This window comes from Meles meles, chromosome 8 (assembly GCF_922984935.1).
Source record: "Meles meles chromosome 8, mMelMel3.1 paternal haplotype, whole genome shotgun sequence".
Classification (NCBI taxonomy): Eukaryota; Metazoa; Chordata; class Mammalia; order Carnivora; family Mustelidae; genus Meles; species Meles meles.
Genome location: NC_060073.1, coordinates 98757724 through 98783274, shown reverse-complemented (window position 1 = coordinate 98783274; position 25551 = coordinate 98757724). Strand labels below are relative to the sequence as shown.

General features: G+C 52.1%; 1 protein-coding gene across 7 annotated transcripts in view; it reads left to right on the top strand.

The window, feature by feature from the left end:
* The window catches only part of PKNOX2 (PBX/knotted 1 homeobox 2), a 307718-nt gene that overhangs the window by 234651 nt on the left and 47516 nt on the right, over positions 1-25551 (top strand). For all 7 annotated transcript variants that reach the window (XM_046016851.1, XM_046016855.1, XM_046016857.1 and 4 more), the window contains one exon: positions 11544-11683. In XM_046016851.1, the coding sequence (XP_045872807.1) occupies positions 11544-11683 (140 nt within the window). The remainder of the gene's footprint in view (positions 1-11543; positions 11684-25551) is intronic.

Sequence of the window (25551 nt, the reverse complement as noted above, 5' to 3'; positions counted from 1 at the left end):
CCTTGGAAAGCCAGTTTCTTCCACAGGCAAAAATGGACAGTCTCTGATACGAAGTCCCCAAAATGAGAAAGGAAGCGAGAAGCAGAGCCCTTCCTCTGAGACCCATGCAATCGTTTTAATAATGTTCCCGTTGTGCTAAAGGCTAGCAAGACCGAGCATAATCTATTCAAATGCACAGGAGAATCTCACTTTGGAAAATTAGGAATCTGCATTAAAAAATTCCCAAGCCCCGGACCTTCTTTATAATAAATTAGAATTTTTTTTTTCAAGGCAAGTTCTTAACTTGGCAATTTCATTTTTGAAGTTTGGGGAATAAAGTTATTAAAAATGAGGGAGGCTTTTTTTTCTTCCCATTTCAGGCGAGAAGCATTAATGGTTATGGCCCCCTGCTATCTGCGCACAAGCCAAATGGTATGATGGCCAAAGAAGCTTCTGGCCCCTCCGTTCTATTTCAGTCCATCCTGGGGAAACCCTGCGATTACTTATATGGATGTCACTCTGTGTTTATTGGGCACTAAAGGCCAACCAGAGTTTAGACAGCGCAAACCCAACAACCCACTGGAACCCTTCCTGTGGCCTGCTTCCTCCTTCTGGTGGCTTCTGGTTAACTTCTGTTAGAGTCACAGCGCCCTCTACTGTCTGGCCACAGTACCTTGATTCCAGAGTGGTCTAGATCAGTCCTGAGTCACATTCTGCCCTGAGAGGTAGGGGCAAGTCACTGGGGACTGTGGATTTCTACAGTGATTATTTAATGAAAACATTGTCTCCAGGGAGACCTGCATACGAGCTAGGTGTGTGGTCCCCGCCCCCCCCCCCCCCCCCCCGCGTTCAATATACGCTGTTAATTCCTACATGACTCTCTTTCCTCCTTCTGCATTCCAGCAGCAGCCTGGCCATCTGTCACCTGGACTTTCCCAGCCCCCTCCTCCCACTGCCCCAAGCCCCTGGCTGCTCTTAATGGAACTCTAAAAGCTATGTTCTCTACTATTCTTCCCATCCCAGCAAGTCCCCCTCCCAGACTTTTCGAGGTAACACAGCCATCCCCTCATGCCTGGGCGTATACACTTCCTTCATGGACTCTGTCTTCACCTCTGAATGTCATTCAGGTTCTTCCCCTTCCTGGAACACTCCAGATGCAATGTCACCACCGAGCAAAGTTCTCCCTTCTGCAGTTCCACCAGCAATTTCAGGAAAGCATTTGGATCTAGTAGTGAAAGCAACAGCTTCCCCTCCCTCGCCCTCCCCCCACACACCAACTCCTGCTATGAGCACCCTCCCCCGCCCCCGCTTCCTCAAACACAGACACATACCTACCGTTCCACAAATATCTTTGCCCTTGGCTTCTAAGCAAGACAAATATTTTATCTGGTCTATTTGTGTATGTATTCAGTGTTTAGTATTCCTCTGTCTGTGTGTCCCCCGCTTGTCGGGCTGCATGAGCATTTGACCAGAAAGCAGACATCCTGGAAGGTCCCAGTCTGTCCCACTAGGCCCAGCCACCTGTGGGTGTGGGCACCCAGTTTCCCCTTCAGGAACAAACTGGTATGTAAAGTAGCATGACTTGATGATGGGTGACATTAAAAAGGTTTTGGTCGTTCACCCAGGATGCAGCCTCGTTAGTGAGCAGAGAGGGGCCAGGCGGGGAAAGTCAGACCAGCACCAGAAGCTCACGTCAGAAGGAAGTCATACATTGGCTTGGGGCCCTTTGACAAAAGCTGTGTTCCTCTGTCCCCCTGCATCCTCCCGCCACCCCTCAGAGTAAGGAGACTGGTGCTCAGGACCCAGAAAACTGTGCCTGGAGATCTGGAGTCAGAATGATGCTGTCTCACCTCTCTGGCAAGAAGAAGGCGAAGGCTTAGGCCAGCCAGGAGAGGGGAAGGTCAGACTGGGCCAGACCCGCCTCTCTCGCCCAACCACCAAGTACCTTCTTCCCCTCCCTCTCACAGCACCATTCCCACTCTGGGCAGGGCCAGGAGAGCAGACGTCCTGGGGAAGCTGGATGGGCTTTGATCAGTCATTAGGATCCCCATGCTGGTTTCATTAGCTGGAGGCAGAGGGGGTGGCTGGGGCCCCTAGCTGTGAATGGCCCCCAGCCAGGCCATGCAGCTGTGCCGGGCAGAGCTCAGATGTTTTCACACTTTACATTCCTCTCATCTCTTTAAGGGCTGGAGCCCCCCTGCCTTTTGCTTTGCAGCAATAGAGTTAATTCAGCAGCTTTGAAATTCCCCCTAAGCCTTTTCTCTGGCCGTGATTGACGGGTCCCTCTGCCCCTGGGGGCAACACCCCAGGGACCATATGGGCGACCTGCCTTCCCTTGCTTTGACTCCTCAAAATGGACTCTTCTCTTTCTTTTTTTATTTTTTGCTGGGCCTTTCTTCTCTTTGTGCAATGACCTCTGTCCCTGGCCTGTTTGGGCCACCCATGTGTTTCAGCTGGACGTATCCCTGAGCTCCAACTCACTCAAGACCTACATTCCTCGTTGTGTCAGAGGCAAAACAACCTTCAGGTCTGACCAGGGGGCCTTGGTACCCCCGCTGAGGAGGTGGTGGGCTAGCAATATGACTTTTAAGCTTGTGAATAAATACTCTACCAGTCTTGTCTAGGTTTTTTTAATTTGATGAACTTACACCTGAGTTCTGAAATTTACTCAAAACACAGAGATCTCATTGTCTATCCTCTTGCCTCCAAGCAGGGTGATTGCCCCAAACAGCTACAAAAATAGTTAATGGCCCAAGTACACAGAGCTTAAAATAAATCAGGGAACAGGTGATCAAAGTCCGCAGCGGGCCCAGGGAGCACTTGAACTTGCTTTGCCTCCCTTTCCGGTGTGATCTTCTAGAAGCTTAGGTGTCTACAGGGTCTAGAAGGAGGGAGATGGGCAAGGGAGGGCCCAAGGATGCTTGCTGTCCTTGGAGTTTGCTGTCCGGAGGAGTGGGAGACCCCACATGGCAGAAATTCAGGAATCCTAGAGCTTGTCCCAGCTCCACAGCTGATGCGTGGCATACGTTTGGGCCCGTCATTTCAGTACTGTTTCTTCCATCCACGCATCCATTCAAGAAATACTGAGTGCTTTCTGTGAGCTTGCCAAAACTGTGCTAAGTACGAGATGTACAATATGCACAGTCCGTGTCCTGATGAGCTTGTAGTCCATTTGGGGTCTTTGTTTCTGCATCTGTAAAATGGGAATAATGTGTGCCTTCCCCGCCCCACAGGGTTGTTGAAAGTGTGGGCAGGAAAAGCAGAGCAGTCTTCCCTGACCTCTTCACCTCCACGACCCTGACACTGAGCATTCACTCGCTCTCTTCTGTACGTCTTCAGGAGCCAAGATTGTGCTGAACTTTCATTACACTGCTTTTTATTAGGAGTATGATAGGCATATCAAATATGTCTCTAGCCGTGAACATACCCCTTGCACACGCATGCACACACACACATGTGGGCACACACTCGAGGCCCAAAGAGGCACACACACATTGAGATTCTGATACACCCCCTAATGGACCTACTGGAAATCAGCGGTTTGGGACTGTTACACAAGTGAGGGGTCCTCCGGAGATGGGTGGGAAGGGGAGAGAGCAGACAGTTGCCTGGAAAGGGCCCAAAGCGGGGAAGCAAGGCTCAGATTTAAGTTCACAGCCTTGCACCCAACAGCCGCATGTCACTAACACCCCACAAGTGCGGACAGGGCCAGTGAACATTTTACAAGCCTCAGTTTGAAACCACTGCCTGCAAACCCTTTTAAAACTAATTAATTAACTAAGACCCCTCATTTTACACCACGAAGTCATTTTCCTGTGGTTCGTTCTATCCAGTGTGCCCTGGGATCAGAATGTAGGTGACCCAGGCCTGCTATTCCAGGGGCCCCTTCCAGCCAGTCCTTCCCCTTCCTACGCTGACTGGGGGTTTGGGGGGCATTTAGAGGAGCCCCTGTCGACCCTCCCCAATTTTGGATCCCTGAACCTTTCGACACCTCTCTCTCTCTCATCCACTCGCTCGGTCAGCAATTCAGGCATTTAACAAACACATGGGAGCCTACCGTGAGCCAGGCATGGTGATGGGGGCTGGGACGTCAGTGCACTCAGGAAGACAGACAATGAAGAGCCCCAAAGTGTTACAGGCATTTAGGTTAGAGGCATACACAGGCTACCTAGGTCTGAGGGGGTATGGAGTATTGGGAAAGGCTTCTCGGGAGACTTACTGCTCAGCTGAGGCTTGAAAGCAGGGTAGGTTTACACATAGTCGAGAGGGAGGCAGGCCCGGGGGGAACGTGGACATTTCCTGCTGAGGCAGCTGCGGGAGCAGAGGCAGAAGGATGTAAATCATCGGGCATGTTCAGGCAACCCTACACAGCAGAGTCTGATCAGGGTACAACAGAAGGGGAGGGTGCTGTACCAGAGACAAAACCAGGGTCAGGGAGCAGGACCAGGCCTGGAGCACCCTGGGAGCTGTGCCCTCCCCACAAAAACATCACTTTTTGGCCTTGCCCCCTGCTGCCTCATCAGGCCAAACCTGATGTTTACCAAATAGCTTCGAGCCCCAACCTCCTTCCAGGTCCTTGGACTCTGTCCTGGCTGTGAGGGAACCAGATCCCTCCCTGCCAGCTTGCCCGGGTACCGCACAGAGTACCAGCTCCCAAACAAGCCCAGCTCAGCCCTGCTGGAGTCTCAGCAGCCCCTAATGGGCCAGGCCTCTGCAGCCCCCCTGTTCTCCAGAACACAATGATTCTGTGGCCTGGTGCGGCGGGCACCGGGGATGGGAGGCTCCCTCCTTGCCCGGGTCAGATGGAGGGCTTAGAAGACCGGGGTGTCCTCTTTGGAGGAGTGGCCTTGCTGAGTCACACTGAGAAGCTGCAGGCCTACGATGTCCAAGGTGGGAAGAAAGGACTCTGAGAGATTCTTGGGTATTGGAGTCACAAAGAGCGAGGCCAGGCATCGGGGGGGAAAGGGTGTGATATGGGCAGTGTGGGAGCTGGGGCGTCTGGGGCAAGGTGGGGACAGGGAGTGGAGTTTGGATTTGGAGGGAAGACTAGTAGAAAGGAATAAGATAAGCAAAATGCTTAGAAACAAGGTTTACTGAGCACTCGCTGTGTGCCACTCACCCTCGCATGAGGCTTCACTACAGCCTTGAGAACAGAGATGATGAGCCCCATTTGTCCGTGATGGAGAAACTGAGGCTTAGATGAACTGAGTCATACACTTCCTCTGGGAACTGTGGGCAGTTGTGGGAACTGCCCGCAACACCACCACCCCCCTCCCTGTGCCTGAGCCCAAGCCTACCCCATTCCCCCGGGGTGCTTACAAGAGAGCGGGTCCCCTTCATAAGGGCAGGACCCCCTAGGCAGCCCATGGAACAGAAGCCAAAGAGACCAACTCTGAGTGTGGGCTGCAGGCTGGGGAGTCTATTAATGGTAACTACCATACACTGTCTCATAAGTGCCGGCTGCTTTGCACTTATTATCCCATCTAATTCCAACAACCCTGCACCGTGGGTACTGGGGCTCCCATTCTATAGGTGAGGGCCCTGGATCAGAAAGGTTGAGTAACTTGCCCACGTCACACAGGCAGGGAGGCATATCAAGAAGAAATGCTCGGGCCAGCGTGTCATGCTCTGTCCCATTCTCCCAGCCCTGGGCTGGATGCCCGTTCCGGAAGTGTGCAGTCAGCAACTCTGACTTCCCTGCTGGGCCTGAGGCCTTCAATGTCGAGAAGGTAAACCTGCAGCCAAAAAGCTATCTTTGGAGGGGAAGCCGACCTCCTCCACACCAGTCATCCCTGCCTTCAAGAGGTGTTTTGGTCAGAGGTGTTCTGTCAACCCCCAAGGCTGCAAGAGTAAACAGAAAAGACCCAGCCCTGCCCTGCAAGGGCCTGCAGGCTAGTCCTGGAGAGAGGCAAGTCTGTCCATGTGACTGCACAGCATGCCCGGGGCCGTGGGAGCACTGAGCAGGCAACCTGACCGCTGCCAAGGCTCAGCCAGCATCCCCTGGAGGAGGCAGCAAGTCCTCACCATGGTGGTGGGAGGCAGGAAGCATCATCACCACATCACAGACCAGGAAACTGAGACCCCCGAAAGGTGAAGTTCCGGATCCAGGGTTGGCCAGTAATGAGTGGCAAAGGTGGGATTCCGTTCTACGTGATGCCAGTGTCTCCCATGAACCACCTCTGTGGAGTGCTAGAAGGACTCCGGAGTCGTTCCTCATGCTGAGCCACCGGCCCCCACTGCCCAGGAGCAAAAGAGGGGAGCCCTGAGGGGAGGCTGACAGCAGCTGGTGATGGAAGGCTTGGAGCCCTGTGTGATGGGGTGCTGGGGCACAGGCCCCTCAGCAGCCTCGGAGGGAGTGAAGCCAGCAGCATGGGCCGCCTTCAGTTCAAGAACCACCCATACTTCCTGCTTGGGCTCCACACGGAAGGACCGTTACTCCCATCGCCTGTGACCGGTGTTTAGAGAATGATTTGTGTGCGGATCGCCTCTTGGGGGATGGTGATTCACTGGGCCGCAGTGGAGGCAAGAAACTGTGTGAAGATCCCTCACGCCCAGCATGGCTGAGAAGTAACGCTTCCACCTGATTCTGGCTCCTTCCTCTCTGTCCCCTTTGTCACTTGACCAGAAGATGGAGCAGAGGAAGGGGCCGGGGCAGGGGAGATCTTCCCATTCTCTTGGTTCTCGCCCAACCTTTACACACACAGTCTGTGGTCTCTGTCTCTGTGGGCTTCAGTTTTCTCAGGCAAATTGGGGACGACACCAGCTTATTGCACGGGGTGACTGTTGAATGTGAAAGCCTATAGAGGTATTTTATTAGCTCATTAGAACATCAGGGATCACTCTCCTCCTCCAGCTGGGGAGGGGTAGTGCTTAGCAGAAACAAAAGCACGGATGGGCATTCCAATGACAGTGCGGACAACGGGGATAGGTAGGTGAGTCGAGCTTCTCAAATCGCACCGTGAAGCGTCTCCTACCCATTTTCCTGGTCGGACTAGACTGTCAGAAAGGCTGCCGGACCTGCCTGCAGATGTTGCCTTCCTCTACACGCAACTCACGAACGTCAACTCGTCCCACTCTGATTTAGGATGGGGTGGGGATCATGAACTTTCATCTCAACGTGTTTTAAACCAAGTATCTGGGCAGGGCCCTTGCCCTCCAAGCTTAAGGCAGGGCTGGTTCCAGCTGAATGATGGAGAGAAGTCCAGCAGTTCTAGCTTTCATGGAAGGAAAGGGTATGGAATGGTGGCCCCAGGGCTTTACCCCAAGAAAGGACCCTAAGGTTAGAGAAGGTGGAACCCTAGAACCCAGAGAGCCTGGGGAGGCTCTCACAGCACCCCCTCTCCTTCCAGGGAATGCTGCTGCCCTTCGCCATCCATTAGTCACTACCTTGTTCCCCCTTTTCTCTTTTAAAGATTTCATTTATTTACTCGAGAGAGAGCTCACGAGCAGGAGTGGTGAAGAGGGGAAAGGGAGAGGGAGAAACAGGCTTCCCACTGAGCAGGGAGCCCAATTCGGGGTTCCATCCCAGGACCCTGAGATCATGACCTGAGCCAAAGGCAGACACTTAACTAACTGAGCAGCACAGGTGCCCCACCCCCTTCTCTTGATTACTCCTGACAGCCCTGCAGTAGGTATTCACCCCTGCTTTTTACAGATCAGAAAACCAAGGACCAAAGAGATCGGGAAACTTGCCCCCAAACATGTAGTTAATCATCGACAGAGGGAGTATCGAACCCAGGGCCTCAGATTCCCTGCTCCTTCTGCTCTCCGAGACTTTTCTGGTCTTCCCAAAAACTCTCAAGACATTGTTCAACTTTGCCTCTCCTCCTCTGTGCCTCAGTTGTCCTTGTTGGAAAGGGACAGTCCTTGTGTTGGTGCAGTACCGTCCCCACACCCTGTCCCAGTTTGCTGCCAAGCCAGAATTTCCAGAGTGCTCCTCCCCTAGCCCCTGAGGCAGCTGCTGGGGAGGTGGGGGGTCTCTCCCTCGGAGCTTCAGTTCTTGAGAGATGGAAGTTCCTGGCTAGAAAAGAGGATGTATTTGGTGGTAAACATTCATTCTCCAAACCTGGAGGAAATGCAGAGTTTGCCCAATTGGCCCCCAGGAGCTAAGTGAATTTGAATCATTGTCCTGCTCAGACCAGATCTGCTCTCTGCTGCCCCTGCCCCCTCCCTGAGCCCTGGGAGCAGCCTCTCAGCGGGGGGCCTCTCGGGATGCTGGCAAGTGACCGGTTTGATTTATTCTTATTCTGTGCTTTCCTCTGTTACCAGCAGCCCTGCCTAGAAAGGGGGAAGTGAGAGGCAATGAGCATCCCCCCCATCCCTCTCTCCCAGATGCCCATCTTCATGGAGACACGAGGAAATTCACCCTTAGTGGGCAAGGCGGAGCATACCAGCCTCCCCTACCTCTCACCCCTAAACAAACTGCAGGCATAGCCGTGCCTTGTTTAGAAAAGAAGTACATTCTGGAAATGATGTGTTTAGTGACAACAATGACCCCTCCGTCTTGAGAGAACTTCGGGGCTTCCAAAGCACTCCTGTATACTGTGCATCCTCTCTAGTCGGATCATCTGGTCAACACCGTGCCGTGGGTGGTGATCGTTAGAGTACCCCAGTGCTGTCCGAGCCCATCCCTGTGGGGACTTCAGATGCTGCCCAGCTAGAGCTTCCGTCCCCTGCACAGGGGCCCAGCCTATCAGTCTCTGTTCAGCCCTTGCACTAGTGGAAACTTACCGCCTCGGGACGGAGCCCATTCCAGCCTCAAAAGGCTCAAAGGCTGGGAAGCCTACTTCGGTTGAGCCCAATCTGTCTCCATGGTCCTATAGACTGAATGCATCGCTTGTAGTTTGACCCTTTGGGGCCTGCAGAGCAGAACCGACAGAGTCTAGCCCCTTGCTCAGATATTCAAAGGGGGCTCCCATGTCTCATCACCCTGTTCCTTAAATCTTTCTTACATATTCCAGATTCAAATACTCCTCCTACGACATAATGCACAATCCCTCCCCCAGCCTGGTCAGTTCTCTGGACGTTCTCTCCTCCACTTGTCTCAGCAGAGAGGAGTGGGACTAAAGGCTTTGTGTGAGTCATGCTTCTGTTAACCCATTCTCAGATAACATTAGGTGAGGTTGCTTGTCTCTGTGTTTTGGTTTTTTTGTGTTTTTTTTTCGTTTGTTTTTTGTTTTTTGTTTTTTGATAGACACATTGCACTTTGGACATCCTGAGCCTTCTGTCAACTCCAACACTGCCGTTAAACCATGTCTCTCCTGTTCTGCACTTATTTTATTGATGTTCTTTCTTTGGCTCAAGTGTTAGAAGCATTAAATTCTGACTTATTAGATGAAAATTAATCTTATTAGCCTTAGCCTGTGACCAAAATCTGTAAAGATCTTTGGATCTCATGTCACCTATAAATTTGCTGAGCGTTTCTTCAGCCCCCCTTAGTCGCTGACAACAATACTGACGAAGAGGGCCGAGGAGAAAGCATGTCCTAGAAGCCTTCCCCAAGCTGACCTCTGTCCTTTAAATGCCACCCTCGGGGTGTAGCTTCCTAATCCACGCAGCTGTCTGCCGGTCACGGCTCTCCATGTCTTCCACAAGGGTGCCGTGGGACGTATCTTGCTGAGGGCACTTAAAGCATCTGTGTCAACACGTTTTCCTCACCTGCCAGCGTAGCCGCCGTGTTAAATCCAGAAACAGCTCCATGAGAGCAGGTACTCATCCTTGTCACCTCAGGGCCTACCCAGCATAGTGCCCAGGGACTCGGGGAGTATTTGAAGAAATGACTGCTTGCATCGGTGGATGAAAGAGATTGGCCCGGGTCGGTGCGAAGATGAGCGGTATTTAGTTTTTCAGATTCCGCCCTCTTTCTCTATTTTGAAAGTTGAAACATTTGTTTCCACTTCGGTCCTTATTGTACCTCTTTAATACCCATGGGTCCTAAAATGACACCAGTTTGCTTCCTGATGAAAAAGTAGGAGTTTAAGAAAGTTAAGGGATTTGCCCAAGGTCAAAGGCAAATAATGGGAGACAGTAGGATTCAAGCAATTGTGTTCTGGCTTGAAGGTACCATGATGCTGTCTAGCCTCCCATGTTCTGAGTTTGGGAGAGTTCCCCCAGTCCAGTCCACAGTGACAGGGTTATTTCTTCCTAACAAAAAATGATGGGGATCCAGTAAAGTAAAGCAGATGGGTATCTTTTTAAAAATGAAAGAGTTCATTCACCATCTGCCATTCATTTATTGAGCCACAAAATATTTACGAGTATCTCCTAGTGCCTGGCTATTCTGGGCCCTAGGACTACAACTCCTAATCAAGCCCTCTTTGAGCTTAAAGTTTAGCTGGGAGTGGGAGAGAAAAAAACTAAGCAAGTAGATATGTAATATCTGCTCATAGAAAGGCCTATGAAAGAAAGCAGAGGAAGGGGACAGCAACGGGCAGAGGGGCTCTGTTTTATGCTGAAGACATGGCACCCCAGCAAAAATCTAAATGAGGTAAATGAGACAGCAAAATCTAATTATCTTGCAGGTATCAGCACTAGCAATAATGTGCTTGTATGGAAGGAAGGACCATGATTTTCCTTCCACGAGCAGGGACCTAGATCGTGTGATGAACATTCCAACGCCAAAACATCTTGACTCTTTCAAGATGTATTCATTCATTCATTCACTCATTCATTTTTCTCAACAAAGGCTAAGCACCTATGCTATGTCTGTAGAGTGCCTTGGATGAAGGTGGAAACAGGGCAGATGAGTCTATCAAGCCCAACAGCGCTGGTACAGTGGACAGGCTGGCAGAAGAGAAGAGTTGAGGCGTATCACCATTCGTGACATTTTAGGGATCCATTTGGCTAAAGAAAATATCTTATAAAAGCATTAAATTCTGTAATGATGGTCATCCAAAAATTTAAGCCATCGAATCCTTTCTTTAAATAAAACTTTATACAGAAAGTCCAATATATTAGCATTAAAAGGTGTCGCTCTAGCACAAAATCTGGGGCCCACAGATACCTTCAAAAACATCACATAGGACAGAAATCACTACCCAAATACTTGTTATGGCTAAGAACAGAAATCTCTCCAGTGTCTGCTAAAATCCATTTACCTCCAAGCGCCAGGGAAACCAAATTTGGAAACCCATTCAATTATCAATCAAAAACATTAAAAGTTACTTCTGGCTTGAGCGAAATGGAATAAAGCTCTACACAAATGAGAACGATTCAGCTTTTTTTTCCCCTGCTCTTCAAAGTCATCAAATCAACTTATTACTGCCCAGAACAGCCCGAATGACCCATAAGCACGATTTAAAGGGCTCACCGTTGTGGTTTTTTCTGCATCTTGGCAGAGGTCACCACCTTCGTTTGCATTAAGAATCATCTCTTTTGAAGAGTGCTGGTGCCCCACCTGGTTTTCTATGGTCCTCAGTCATTCTCTAGAATGTTCTCATCTGAGGAATGCTTTCTCCTCACTGGAGCACGTAAACAAATGGATGCTCGTTACCCACTCACAGTTCCCCAGGGACCAGCTGTCCTGGCCATACTAACCCGCCGCCTCCCCTTTCTTCTCTCTGCAGATGACAGCAACGTCTCAGGCTCCCTCTAAGACCCAGGCTGTCCACATCTCCGCACCCTCAGCTGCTGCCAGCACGCCGGTGCCCAGTGCCCCCATAGACCCCCAGGCCCAGCTGGAGGCTGACAAGCGAGCTGTGTACAGGTAGGAGACACTTCAGCCGTGTCCGGAAGCCCCCAGGCAGCCTCCGGTCTAGCTCAGCCCTGCGAGATGAGCATGCAGGCCAGCGGGTGGGCTCCTGAAGACCATGGCCAATGGCCACTTTCCTCAGCACTTTCACTCTCAAATCACTCTGGACATAGCTCAGCTGGCCGCTGTGGGTTGACACTATCTTCCTGGAATTGTTTAGTGAGGGACGAGAGAACCCAGGGAACAATCTTCCAGAAGAACCCTTTCCTCATCTCAGCTAGGCATTGAGCCCTCATGGGCATCAGAAACCCTCAGTTCAGCTGACGGCCTCCTCGGGATGCTCTCCTTGCGTGTCCCCCATTGTGGCCTTCACTCCAGGAAACCCACCGGGCCACTGGACATCTGCCAGGACCATCCAGGACTTGGTATTAGCCAAACTGTAGTATGCCCAAAAATCACTGGGGAGAGCTTATCCAGATGCCTGTTTCTGGGCTCCATGCTCAGAAATGCGGAATCAGGAGGTCAAAATATAGGACAAGGAAGATGAATATTTTCAAAAGCATTCCAGATGAATCTAATGCAGCTGGTCCTTGGAGCACATCAACATCGGATTCATGGTTGTCTCTGTTTTCTAGCAAGAGCTGTAACATGCCGCTGTGTGGGTTTCCACAGCCTCCCTCCAGACGGGGAGCCCGCAGAGAGCAGGGCCCGGCCCTGAGTGTTCGTAGAGGGTGGGAGGGGCCCCAGGGCTGGTTGTTCCGTGTATGTGGTTGAGAAGTAGCCGGCCTAGATTTTAGTCATTATGTCTGCGGAGCCCACACCCCTAGAAAAGATGCTCGAGTCAGCCCTGAGCGCTGAGGTTGGACCCTTCCTCACACTCTCTAGTGGGAGCACGTCCATTCCCGTGCCTCAGCAAGCACGTCTTGCCTGTGACCTCACACACACCGCAACAGGTGCCAGGATCAGTAGCAGGTGGAGCGGTCCACCCTAGATGAAGGGGAAGAGGATTGACTCCTTCCTCACTCCTCCCCACAATGACAGTGCTTTTCTGGGATGGCAGTAATTACTGCTGTTACTATCATTACCGTTGGCATTATTTTTAGCTGCTCAGATGAGCCGATTGCCTCTAATGCCAACATGGAGTCCGGAGCAGTGAGCCCTGATTCGGAGATCCTGCCGCAAGGGTCTTTCCCCACCCCCGTGGGGAAGCATGAGTCACCATGCCTGGGCCACACTCTACCCAGGGCACAGGCCAGGCCTAGCTGGCCTGCAGAGAGAGCCCTGCTTTGGACCCCGGAGAACCCCCAGATCTGGTCACAGTACCTGTCAGAGAGACGGAGTGCTCCTGTCCTCCTTTGGGGAAAGAGAGGAAAACTATAAAAGCAAATGTGTGGGAATGGACAGATATACAGTCAAGAAACCAACACTGTGTGTTCAGAGCTTTAACAGAGAAGGTTTCACAGAGGAGGCAATATTTGAGTTTGATCATAAAAGCTAGTAAGAGAGTCCACCAGAAGGAGAAATGGGCTGGAGTAGGCCCTTCCAGATGGACCAGAGCCTCTGCATTCCATGAATGGCCAGTGGCGAGAGCAGCTGGGGTGGGGAGATGAGCCGCTCGGCCACTTAGAAATGAAACTGTAAGGTGGGCTTGCGCTTGTGTAGGGAGAGTGAGAAGGCGGAGGAGAGTACCATGGCCTCTGAAAGCAGCCTGATGGTCTCATGGCTTGGGGGGACAGCCGCCATATTCCACGTAGATCATTGTAACCCACAGAATGGCCCCAGGCCTGGCAGAACGGAATCACCTGGGAGCTTTTTAGAGGTACAGACCCTTGGGTCCCACTCCCACCACGTGACTTGTGTGCACCATCCTAGGCATTTTGAAGACTCCTAGGGAACAGGGACCTGTCGTGAGCACAGACCATAGCCTGGAAAGGCCCCCGATTAGTGGTATAACAAAAAGTTTCTGGAACCCCAGGCTTGCGTCCCACCTCCTTTGTGAACTAATCTCTCTGAGCTTGAGTTTCCCGACAGAAGCTAACCGGGAAGCTTAGAAAGATCACGAGAGCCCCTGCAAGCACCTGCGCTTTGTCTGCCACGTAGCGGATGGGCTCCCCAGTCCTTCCCAAGACCCCAGGCTCATTCCCCACCCAGGCCACCCTGCAGGAGAAGTGGGTCACCTCTCCTGGGGGAGCTGCCCATCATGATGTCACTTGAAATACAATCGGCCAGATCTTCCTCCAACTGACACTTCTTCCTGCTCACCTGCCCGCCTGAGCTATACCCTCTCCCACCGGGCTGAGCCCCCAACAGCCCTCGGCATTTGCCCAAATCACCTCCGCAGCTGTCTGACCATGAAGAAGGAACCCCGGGTTGGTTGCCACCAACTGCCAGGCCAAACATGGCGGCCCAGCATCTCCGGACAACCAGCATCTTTGCCAGGCTTCTCTCTGCAGTCCTTCCCACCCCAGGGGCCCGGGGTCTTCTCCCACAACCACACCTCTCCCATTAGTACCAGCTGCTCTCTCTACAGCCCTTGCAGGATGACCGGGGAGGGAGCTCAGCCTCCTGAAGGGTCCGGTAATTTTAATTAGATTTGCCTGCCTTGGGGCAGCTTGGCAGCCCCAAAGCACATCAGGGAGTCGGCATTTTATGTCAATAAATGTAACAAGACTCTTTCGCTTCACATTAGTGCCCAGCATCGACTTTTGGGAGACCCCACCGCGGCCCCTCCCAGAACCACAGACGGTGGAGGGGGCTCCTCTCTGACCAGGAACCCTGCAGGGGGCAGGGGGACAGTGTGACAAAAGGGAGGGGTGTGCCTGTGAGCCTAGGGAGCCTGCCAGTGCCCCAGGTTTTATTTGTGTATGAGGACGTGTTAATGAAATGTATTGGTTCCTTCTGATGTGGAAAGTGTGTGTGTGTGTGTGTGTGTGTGTGTGTGTGTGTGTGTGTGTGTGTGTGTGGTGGGGGAGAGGGGAGGCAGTCTGTCTTTAATTGGATCATACCAGAGCATCATCTGGGCTAATCAGCAAGGCAACCAGGAGCTCCCACTCAGATTAATGATTGCAGCCTAATCCGAGCAGATCCCATGACTGGATGCACATCGTGGGTAATTGTGTTTGTGTTTGTGGCCCAGGAACCAGGCTGAGTGGGGGTCTGAGGAGGGGATGCCCCATGCAGTGGGGACCGCAGGTTTGGACCTAGCTCAGTTCTCTCCTTCCCTAGCCGCCCCCCCTTCACCCTTGGGGCTTTTTCCCCAAGAAGTTCTAACTTAACTTGGACCACCCCACCCCCTGCATGCTGATGGACAGCATTGGGTGCTGGCCAGGACCTGGCGGCTAGGTTGCCAAGTGGCAGGGCAGCGATGGGGCCAGGAGGGTGAGGTTAATCCAGTTTTTCACTCTCCCTCCTCCCCTCCGGTCTCTTTCGTTCCCCTTTGAAGTGAGTGGGTTCCTATGGAAACCATGATGTCCTGGGGAGCAGCAGAGTGGCAGGGAGCTAGGCCTGGCCAGGTGCGAGGAGGGGGAGGAGGTGGAGGACGTCGGCAGGCTTTGCCGAGAAGGCTCTGCTAGGGCGTTGGTTCTCCCCTGCAAGACTCAAAAGCTCTCTGAGAACTGGGAGAAGGGGCCTGCCCAGCACGGAACAAGTTACCCGCTATTGATAGGGAATGCTGGGCTGCAGGCTTGAGCCGTGAGAAACTAGCAAGGGCCGTGTGCTTTGCATCTGCCCTGGAAATGCTGGAAAATCAAGCTGTGGTACAGGAGGAGAGGGTGGATGGCTGCTGCCTCCCGTATTTCTCCTCTGTGGCATGGCTCATGATTGCATGAATAGTGTTTCCGTTTCCCCCACTAGATCCTTAACTCCGTGAGGGCAGCTTCTGTGTCTGTTTTATCCTTTGTCCCATCTCTGGCACCTGGCCGATCTTAGAGTTGGCCACTTGGACGGAGTATGCACCAAAGCCGTGCTCACTGAACAGATTCATTAAGTAGGCCGTATCCCATAAATACACCACCGTTCTAGGCTGGCGAGCCGGCGAACTGGCTACCAGGGGCGAGGGGATAGTGAGCCCCGCTTTGTAACATTGGCTAAGTTCCGCCTTGTAAATGCTCCCACCATGGCCCATTTCAAGCCACCGACGGGATCCCACTGAGGCCCTGGCCTGCCACACAAGCAGCCAAGCTGCAGGTCCACAGTCTCTGATTTTAAACGGGTCAGTACATCTTCTTTTATGATTATTTATTTTTATTTATTTATTTTCTAAAGGATTTTATTTATTTGAGAGAGTGTGTGGGTACAAGCAGGGGGAAGGGCAGAGGGAGAAGCAGACTCCCCGCTGAGCAGGGAACCCTGAGATCATGACCTGCCTGAGCCACCGAGGCACCCCAATTTATTTATTTATTTATTTTTAAGAGGGGGCAGGGAAGAGGGGGAGAATCCCAAGCAGGCTCCATGCCCAGCTCGGACCCCAACGTGGGGCTCGATCTCACAACCCTGAGATCATGATCTGAGCCGAAATTAAAAGTCAGACACTTAACCGACTGAGCCACACAAGCACCCTCTTTTTTTGCTGGAGGGGAAATAAACAGGTCAGTACATCTTAAAACCAGTTCTTTGCAATGGTTTTATTCACGCCTTTAGCCATGATCCCACATTTCTCAGTCCTCACTGGCCTGTCTGGTCTACCTCTGGGTTCTTTTTTTTTTTTTTTTTTTTTTAAAGATTTTATTTATTTATTTGACAGAGAGAAATCACAAGAGAGGCAGGCAGAGAGAGAGGAAGGGAAGCAGGCTCTCCGCTGAGCAGAGAGCCCGATGTGGGACTCGATCCCAGGACCCCGAGATCATGACCTGAGCTGAAGGCAGTGGCTTAATCCACTGAGCCACCCAGGCGCCCCCACCTCTGGGTTCTTAAATGTAAAACGTTCTCTCTGAATGAATTCATACTTCCAGCAGTGCCTAGCATGGAGCAGGTGTTTGCGATTGTGCTTTTCCACCTTTACCCCGAGGCAGTGAATTTTCTCCTTCCTAGTTTCTACCCAGCACTGTCTGTCTCTTCCCATCCACTTGAGCCAAGCCCCACTCTCAGCCCAACCTCCCCACCTTCTCCGAGTAGATTCCAAGCCTTTCCCGGTTTACCCGTCAACAGAACTCCTTCCGGCAGCCCCCAAAACCCTGCATCCAACCAGCTTCTCCTTCCCTGCAAGTTTCCTGGCTTTTCAGAGTCTTGGCCTTTCCCCATGACACGTCCAGGTCTTGGGGCGGCTCTCATCTCTCTTCTTCTCAACCACAAACTCCACACTTCTCCCCGTGCGAGCCCTCCCTGTGGGCAGCTCATGCTGGAGCCCCGCCCTAGTCCAGTAAAAACAGCACCCATCTTGGAACCCCTGTCTCACTGTGCCCATCTCAGCCTGACCAGGTCCCTCTAGAAGCCACACTTGGCTGGGGAGAGATCCGAACAGGGCAGGGAAGCATTCAGGTTGCTCTCTTGAGACCATCCTCACAGAGGTTACCAAGGCTCCGGGCTTGCTTCCAGCAGCCCTAGAACTAGAGGCGTAAATTCAGTAGAATGGCCGCACTGGGCAAGGCAACACGCTCTAGAAATAGCGCTGGTGATGACTAGCTTTGTCGCCTTGGGTGAGTTAATCTCTCTGAGCCTCTGTTTTCTCAACTGTAAAAAAGAAAACAGTAACAGCTAGACCAAAATTAGAGAATAGAAGAGAGTACCTGACACACAGATCAGTGTGTGCTGTGTGGGGGGGGGGGGGGCGCAGGGAGAGGGGGTAAGGGTAGGGATGTTTTAGTGCGAGGGGCCAGCACGAATCCCCTTGGCCTGTTCAGGATGCAAAGCAGTCTGGTGCACTCGGGGGTTGGAATTCAGGACTAGGAGCATGGCCCTTGGGTGTAGATTGCCTGGGTGTACGTTCTGGCTCTACCTTGGGCACAAAGCCTTCTGGGCCCCAGTTTCCTCATCTGTAAAATGGGGCTACAAATAATGCCATCTCTTCATCAGGGCTGTTATGAGGAATAAATGAGAGGATGCACGTTAGCTGCCTGGTAAAGAATCTCACTATTTGGTGAGCATGCTGTAGGTGTTAGCTGCTATCAGACATTTGGGGAAGTGCGAGCAGGGATGGGTCAGGCTAGAAGGTGAATGCTGAGAGGCAAGGCAGCCAGAGGCAGGACTGGAAAGGACCCCCAGTTGAGGGATCTCCATAGTTCAGCTCAACATGTAGTGAGCTCTGCAATGTGTAAAGCATTGTGTTAAGTTCCAAGAGGGGTTTTGAATAAAGAAGAGTCAGTCCAGCGAGTAGGAGAAAGATAAGGTCGTTATAATATAAACTTGGCACATAGGATGGGCTCAAAAAAATATTTATGGAATTGACTGCAAGCCTTCTGGCCCAAAGCACAGTGTGGGAAAGTTACACTGCTTTTCCCAAGGGAGACGAAGCCTGAGGGAAATGATCACCAAGCTGCCTTTCCCGGGGCTGGGCTGGTCAATGCCGTGGGAGGCGTCCCTGAGGTCTGGGGGCTGGACAGAGGGGCTGAGTCCTGTTGTGACTGTCCCCCTCAGCAGCTGCCTGGCCAGGAGGCTGGGAACAAGCGCTTACTGATAAAGTGTCTTTGAGGGAACACTCCCACCTTGTGACCAAAGGGTGTCCTGGCTCCAGTGAGTGGACCCTGGGGCTTAACCCTATGCCTTCCCTGGCACTGGGCTCAGGCATTCCTGGAATGTGCTGGGCGAGGTGGCCTAAGAAGAATGTGGGAGAAATTCAGCCATTCCAAGCAGAAAAGGCGGCACCAGATGCTTCATGCTTAGGCTTCTAGACTGGATGCTGGGAGCAGATGTTTCAGGCTGCGTTCTGGGCTGGGCTCTCTGGGCTGGGGGCTCCAGCAGACTCCCTGCTCTTGGAAGCAGTTGGATTCCCTGGCATCAGAGATAACATTTCCGCTGTTGACTATAGTCAGGGGAGTGATCCTGCTCGAGCCATAATCTGGAAGTAAAACCATGCACAAGTCTCCCCTGGCACCAGGCAAAGCCTGTTCCTTCCTCTCCTGCCGGCATCTGCAGGGCCCCCAACCCAAGCTGGCAGATGCAGAGGCTGCAGCTGCCTGGTGCAGGGAACAGGTGTGTTCAGAGGCTGTGGGTCCTGTGGCTTCTCCAGCTCACCAGCCTGGCCCAAGTCCAGCTGGGAAGTCCAGGTACCCCGCCAGGACAAGGCACATTGAAAAGAGATCAGGAGCCTGGAACCCACTGACTCTTATCCCCACAAGGTTATAGGAGGATTAAAGGAGGTAACCAGTGCTAACAGCTGAAAGTGCTTGGTACATAGAAGGCTCGCGGTGAACAGTGGCTGCATTCGTGAGTCGTTACTGTGAGAAGGACAAGACCGGATCTGTCCCCCTCGTAAGGGGGAAGACAACCAGCAGTTGGGCCTCCTGCTGCTGTGGACCCGGTGGGGTGGAATAGGAGGAGAGCCAGCAGGTGGGGCTTTGAGGGTTCAGAGACCAGGGGCTCTCACCAGGGCTTCACTCAGCCAGTCTTGACCTTCTTTTAACCACGGTGCCACTCTCTGATTTTCTCAAGTACGAATCCATTTCACGGTCAAGTGGAAAGAACAGAAAACTAAGACGTCCATCTAAATTCTGACCCCCACCGCTGGGCAAATTATTTAACCTCTTTAGATAAGCTGTCCTCCTACCTCACAGGGTAGCCACCAAACAAGAACCTGAAAGATCTGCAAACATGTAAAAGCCCTCCCTGAACACACAGAAGTACGATTATTATGAGAGAAGATTCTTTGGGACCTCATTTGCTAAGACAGCGGTTCTCTTTCTCTGCCATGATCTTGATGCTCAGAAGGTAAACGTGGCGGCTCAGGTCTGTGAGGTCAAGGACTGAAGAGGAAAGGGGAGAAGGAGGAAGTGATTACAGCGATACACGGGGGAAGGGGAAGAGCCCCAAATTTGGAGTTTGGGCACCCAGATTTCAATCTCAACTGATTCACTTACTAGCTTGATATCATTGTTTAACGACACGCTTTTCAGTTTGCTAAATTGGTAAAATGGGAATAAGAAGGATATTGAGTGTTTGGGAAAAGCATTTGGGAATGCACAGGGAATGCACAGGGAAAAGCATCTGGTAACTCACAAAGTGCCACAAAGTGTGTAGGGGTTGTGTTCAGTCACCACCAGTGACCAAGGCAGCAGGGACAGAGCACCCACCCCACAACACCCTGGCCCCCCGGTTGCTTGCATGGGGTGGGTGGTAGGGACTGGCTGAATCCCTGGTGCCTTGGACTGCAGCTGTGACTGCCTCTCACTAGCTACCCAGGGGACAGACACCTCCTTTTTCTGTGCCTAGGTCACCTCTCCTTAAAACAAAGGGGTTGGACCTGAGATTCTAGCCGTCTCAAGTTTTAGGTTGTTTATATTCTTGGCCTTGAAGACTTGCTCAGAAATCACTTCGTTGAGATCTCATATTTATTATTATTATTATTATTATTATTATTATTATTATCATCATCATTATTTTTAAGGTGCTGGGAGGTGTGTGTGTGTGTGTGTGTGTGTGTGTGTGTGTGTGTGTGAGTGTGTGCGGGTGAAGGGATGGAGACAGCAGACTGTGGCCCGCTCTGGGCCCCACCCTTTCCAAGAATGGACCTGTCCACCCACCTGGGGGGTAGAGAACTGGTTGGAGCCCAGGAACCCTAGCAGATGCCATTCCAATTTAGCAACATGAAGAAGTCCTCTCCAAGGCAACCCAGGCGCACACACCACCCACTATGCAGGACTAAAAATACACCCGCATGGTTTCAACGTCACACCTGAAGTAAAAATAATCCAACCAGGAGCTGCTGGCTCGTTCTCCCCCACCCCACTCTGCTCCCTCCATCTGGTGCCTTCCAGGGGAGGAGAAATGGAGGGCCGGGCGAGCTCTTCCTTCACGCTCATTCCCCTCCCTCCAGGACCCTGCCAGCCCCCACCCTGCACACACCCAGCAGAGCCCAAAGAAGACAGGTCCTTTTGTAGCCGTTGTAGCTAGAAGCTGCCAGATGGCAATGTCTGATCTGAGTCCAGGGGTGGAGTCTGAGCCCGAAAGAACTTTAGGACTGTGTGTTAGAACCTTCCTTCCCAGGGTTCATTTGCTCCCGCTCATTGAGTCACCAAATATATATTGATCCTCTGTTGTGTGCCCGGCACTGTGCTTGACCCTTCAGAATTCAAAAAGAGACAAGACGAGCTCGTGGACCAGAGCAGCTCAGCACGTCGTGAGGAAGAGAGATCTGTGCACAAACAACTATAGTTAGTAGAATTTAATGAGTGTCATAAGGGAAATAAAAATAAATTCCTACTGGCAGTGCTTTTTTGGTTAAAAAAGAGAGAGAGGTTCTGAGTTCTGATAAATCGTACGTTGCCTCTCCTCCTCCTCTTTCTGTGCCTCTATTTGAATTGGCATGTGGGCTTGTGTTCCCTGCCAAATGAGTCAGTGGATATGGGAATAGAAATTTATTGGAGCCGATGGTGTTAGTGTTGCTCTGAAGAAGAAAGGTGCCCACACACCTTCCCAGGGAAATGGAACAAGCATTAATTGATAGCTTTCTGAGTGCCAGACACTCTATGTGTTTCTTCATTGAATCCTTATGATAACCTGCGTCGTAGGTGCTGTTAGCTCTGTTTCATAAAAGAGGAAACTGAGGCTTAGAAAAGGTCAGTAACCTGCCCCCAAGTCACACAGCTGTCTCACTCCAAAGCCTATGCTTATTTCGGGCCACCGAGCTTCTCATCCTAAACTGTAAGCAAGGTCAAGATAGAAACCCCAAAGCATTCCTGAGGATGCTTCTGGGGAGGCCATTGCTTTTTTGCTGAAGCGACCCACAAGGAAGCCTTGGTGGAATGGACAGCATCTGGAGATGGATACCGAGGATGACGAGGAGGGACGGTGGGGGAGATGTAGGGACACAGTTCCAGGGGCAGGAGCAGCAAGAGCAAAAGTGGGCAGTCCCATTTGCCTGAGTTGGTGAAGGGGATTAGTGAAGAGACAGGGGGTCAGGGGCCACCTGCCGTCTGGCCAACACCCCATTCTCTGCCAACTCTGTTAAGAAATAACTACTGAAAAGAAGTCTGGGGCTACAGCCTGAAGCCCCTGGAATGTTCGCCTGAGGATGTGGACTTTATCAGTTCATGAATACTTGTCATGCAGCTTCTTGGCCCTGAATAGGTGCCCAGGAAAAAGACAGGGGGCCATCCTGGAAGGTGGCTCTAGGGCATTGTCTGTGATTCTCTGATCCCAGTGACCTCTGACCCGAGGCACTGGAAATAAAGGATCAAATTGCCAACCCCTGGGTAGAGTTTCCAAGGTGGTCGGCCTTGGGCAACTTGAGACCTGCACCGTGTTTGTCAATAGAGACTAGAAGGGGGGCGACTACAGAGGGAGCCCAGTCACTGCTTTTCCCACCTTCCCCCACCTCCCTGGCCCATGGATCCATGTGCTCTGCCGCAGTCTGACCCTGAGCAGGGCACTGTCCCACCGGCTCATCACTGAACATCTCCACCCCAAAATTTCGCTCTCCTACCAACCATTCCACCTTCTGAACGGTCCATCCCTCATCCCAGCTAGGAAGGGCCTTGGAGGCTCTGGCCCCTGTTCCCATTGGAAGAAGCATCCAGGGCTTAGGGAGGAGGTGAGGGCTGACCCCGGGCCTCCTCTGCCCATCTTCCCCATAGCCAGATGAGTCTGGGCTGTGAGGTCAGGTGCAGGACAGGCTGGGGGCTCCAAGGTCGCTGACAGGGAGAGGAGGTGGACAGTCAGGCAGGCTGCCACACACTTGGCTGGACCCATAATTGAGGTCTGCAGTCCTGGCCAAGGTCACAAGGGAAGGGATGGCTGAGAGGCTCAGAAGTGACGGAGTGGCATGACTGTGAATCACAAGGTTTATCACCCAGAAAGAGAACTCAACACTAATGTGACCATCCTGCCCCACCCCCCGCCCCCAGCCGGTGGTGCTCTGCTGCTGTCTACGGATCTCTTCTCTGTCTACTCTTGTGTTCTTTGCATCTGAGCTTCCCTGAAGCTCTGTATTGTTGCATTCTTTCTAACTTGTTCCTGCCTCTGCTTCTGTATTTCTGGTCCTCTAGGAAGACATGTCCAAAAAATTTTCTTCTCCAAAAAACCCAGGAAGAGAAGCAGAAAAGAGTCCAACTGTCAAGAGTCCTTTTAACAAAAGGAAACGAACTTCAGTCTTCCAGGGGAACTTGCACTTAGGGACGAGTATATGAATTACCAAGGAAGTGGTGGTCTCCATCCCAGGGGACCTTTGCAAGTGTGGAGAAACCTATCAGGCCAGTTTATGTTAATATCTGTCCTGAGGTAGGGAGGCATAAGATGGGCTGTGCTGAGGCTTGCCTGCCCAGGGAGGCTCTCAGAAGTCCCACCAGGAGACCGGTGGTGTGAGCAACACTGCTCGGCCTGAGGAAAACCTGGGACCGGAGCCAGGGGTCGCTCAGCCTCTCGGTGGCTAGAGAGAGGGCAGAGTTCACCGCTGCCAAGGGCTACAGCCAAAACCCTGGCCTAGCTCTGATCTGCTCCCCGGGGTGGGGCGGCGGGGGCAGCCCCACAGAGCCGGGCCCCAGACTGGGCCTTCCAGGCCAGCCAATGGGTGATGTAAAAAAAACGCGAAAGCAGAAATGTCAGAAGTAATTAAACCAAACGATGGCTTAAACCCCTGTAGAAATCAACACATCCGGTTTAATCACCTCCTTAAGCTAGCACAGGACCGCATTCTGGGGAGAGCGGTTCTTTATTTCTTTGGATCGTTAACGGAGATGGCGTATCTTGAGCTTGATTTTGGTTCGGTTGCTTTTGAGAAGAGGCCGTGTGGCTAGGGGTGGGGGTAGGGGCTCAGAAAAGAAAAAAGAAATAATAAAATGTTATTCGAAATCGTCTCTTCTTCCCCTCTCCTAGAGCCCTGCGTCTCCGGCTCGGGGCTCTGTCCGCACTCGCGGCTCCCACCCGCACCCCCCAGCACCCAAGCAGAGGCACAGTGCTGAATGTGCTAAATTAGGCCATTAGAGAAATTCATTTCTCTTTATTAGTCTGTGTCAAATCCTTTTTATTAGTGGCTGGAAACGACCTCTCTTCTGCAGTAAAATGTCATGCCAGTTCACTCCTTTTATTTGTTCTGCACTGACGAGGCTCAAACTCTCACTGAATTAGTGCAGTGAGATTTATTTCCTCCAAATTTTGAACGGCTTAAGAGAGATTGGGGTGGAGGGGGCGGTCAGGCGGGAGGCGACAGGGGGAGAAGAGTGGAGAAAGATCTGGGAGGGAGAAGGTGAGCTCTTATGGAGGTCAAATGTCCTCCGCTCTTTGGAAATAAAGTCTAATGACCATCTTTCATATCTTGTTCATCATCGCCTGAGCACTGGGAACTGAGTTTCCACATTCTGCTTCTAGCCTCTGAAGGGTATTGATCCGCAATGGGACAGATCTGGAGAGCAGGAAGAGGAATTCCTTAAAGCCCACTGTAGCTGGACAACCTGAAGCTTAGGGAAGGCCAAAAATGAAGAACCGAATCCCACACCCAACTGGAAATCCTTCTTCCCATCTCTCAACTGGTTCAGACAGGACCACTCATGTCCCAAATGGCTAAGATGTCCAGCTCCCGTGGTCCCTGCCCTATTCACCCCACCCTACCCTAAGCCTGCAGTAGTGGCTTCCGGCCTCATCTCCAGCCTTCTGGGGTGATGTTGGAAGGTAGCTTAGAAATAAAGTTTAGCCTGTAGTTCCAGGCAGCCGCGGAAGGGGCTGGGCACTGGGTTGGGAACCAGTGGCATGACTTCGGCCACAGAACCCAGCCAGGTCATTGGAAAACAGCCTGTTTCTCGGGGGTGGGGGGGTGATACAGAGTGTCTCAACAGTCCCTGCGCTTGAGGTAGCAGGTAGCAGGTAACAGTCTGGGTTGATGGAGGGATCCAGGCGGGCAGAGCATGGGAGCCACAGGCAGCTCATTGACCCTGGCTAACATTTGCACAAAAGCCGTGGGCAAGCCCAGGTGCCATCTGGGCCCCTAGGCTCAGGGATCCAGGGATCAGAGTGGCTGGGGGAGGGTGGTAGATAAGAAGAGAGATTTGGGAGCTGATAGTGTGGCTCAGGCCGGGAGGAGCTGGAGAGAGGAGGCCATGCCAGCACCCACGAGGTCCACTCTGTGCTCCAGGGGCCCCTAGTTAAATTGGGGGCGGGGGAGAGGCAGCAATAGAAAGTATATTTCTTTCTTCTTGAGATATAGCAGAAGCCATAGAAAACACCCCAGATATGCACCTCCCCACACACACACACGCATGCGCACACACATTCTGGGGAGATCTGACACCTGGAAGTGAGAAGTTTATAAAAAGGGCCCATGCCGAGGCTCTGCACAGAAGCTGCACATTGCTCCCCAGCGTGTTTGACAATGTCCCCATCTTTCCTCACCCTCCTGCCTATGATCTAACACCTGCTTCTCTCTTCAGCTTCATCTCCCTCCATTCCTGGCCTACCTACCTACCTCACTCCACACACACTCATCTGGATTTTGTTCTAGAAATGTGCCAAGCTCATTTCTGTCTTAAATGCTTTGCTTCCCCCCCACCCCGGTTTGGAACACCGCCCCCCCCCCCATCTCTGCCTGACTGCTTCCTCATCATTTGAAGCTTCACTTGAATGTTACCTCCTCCGAGAGGCCCTCCCTGACTACTCTCTGCCCTGCAGGGGCAAGGACAGTGGCAAAGAAGAAGACTCACTGCGTACCTGAACTCTAATGTGGGGAGACTCCATCACTAACAGATCCCTCTTCCCCATCCCACAGGACATTCATGCTGTGTACACGGAATCCACAAACCCCTCAC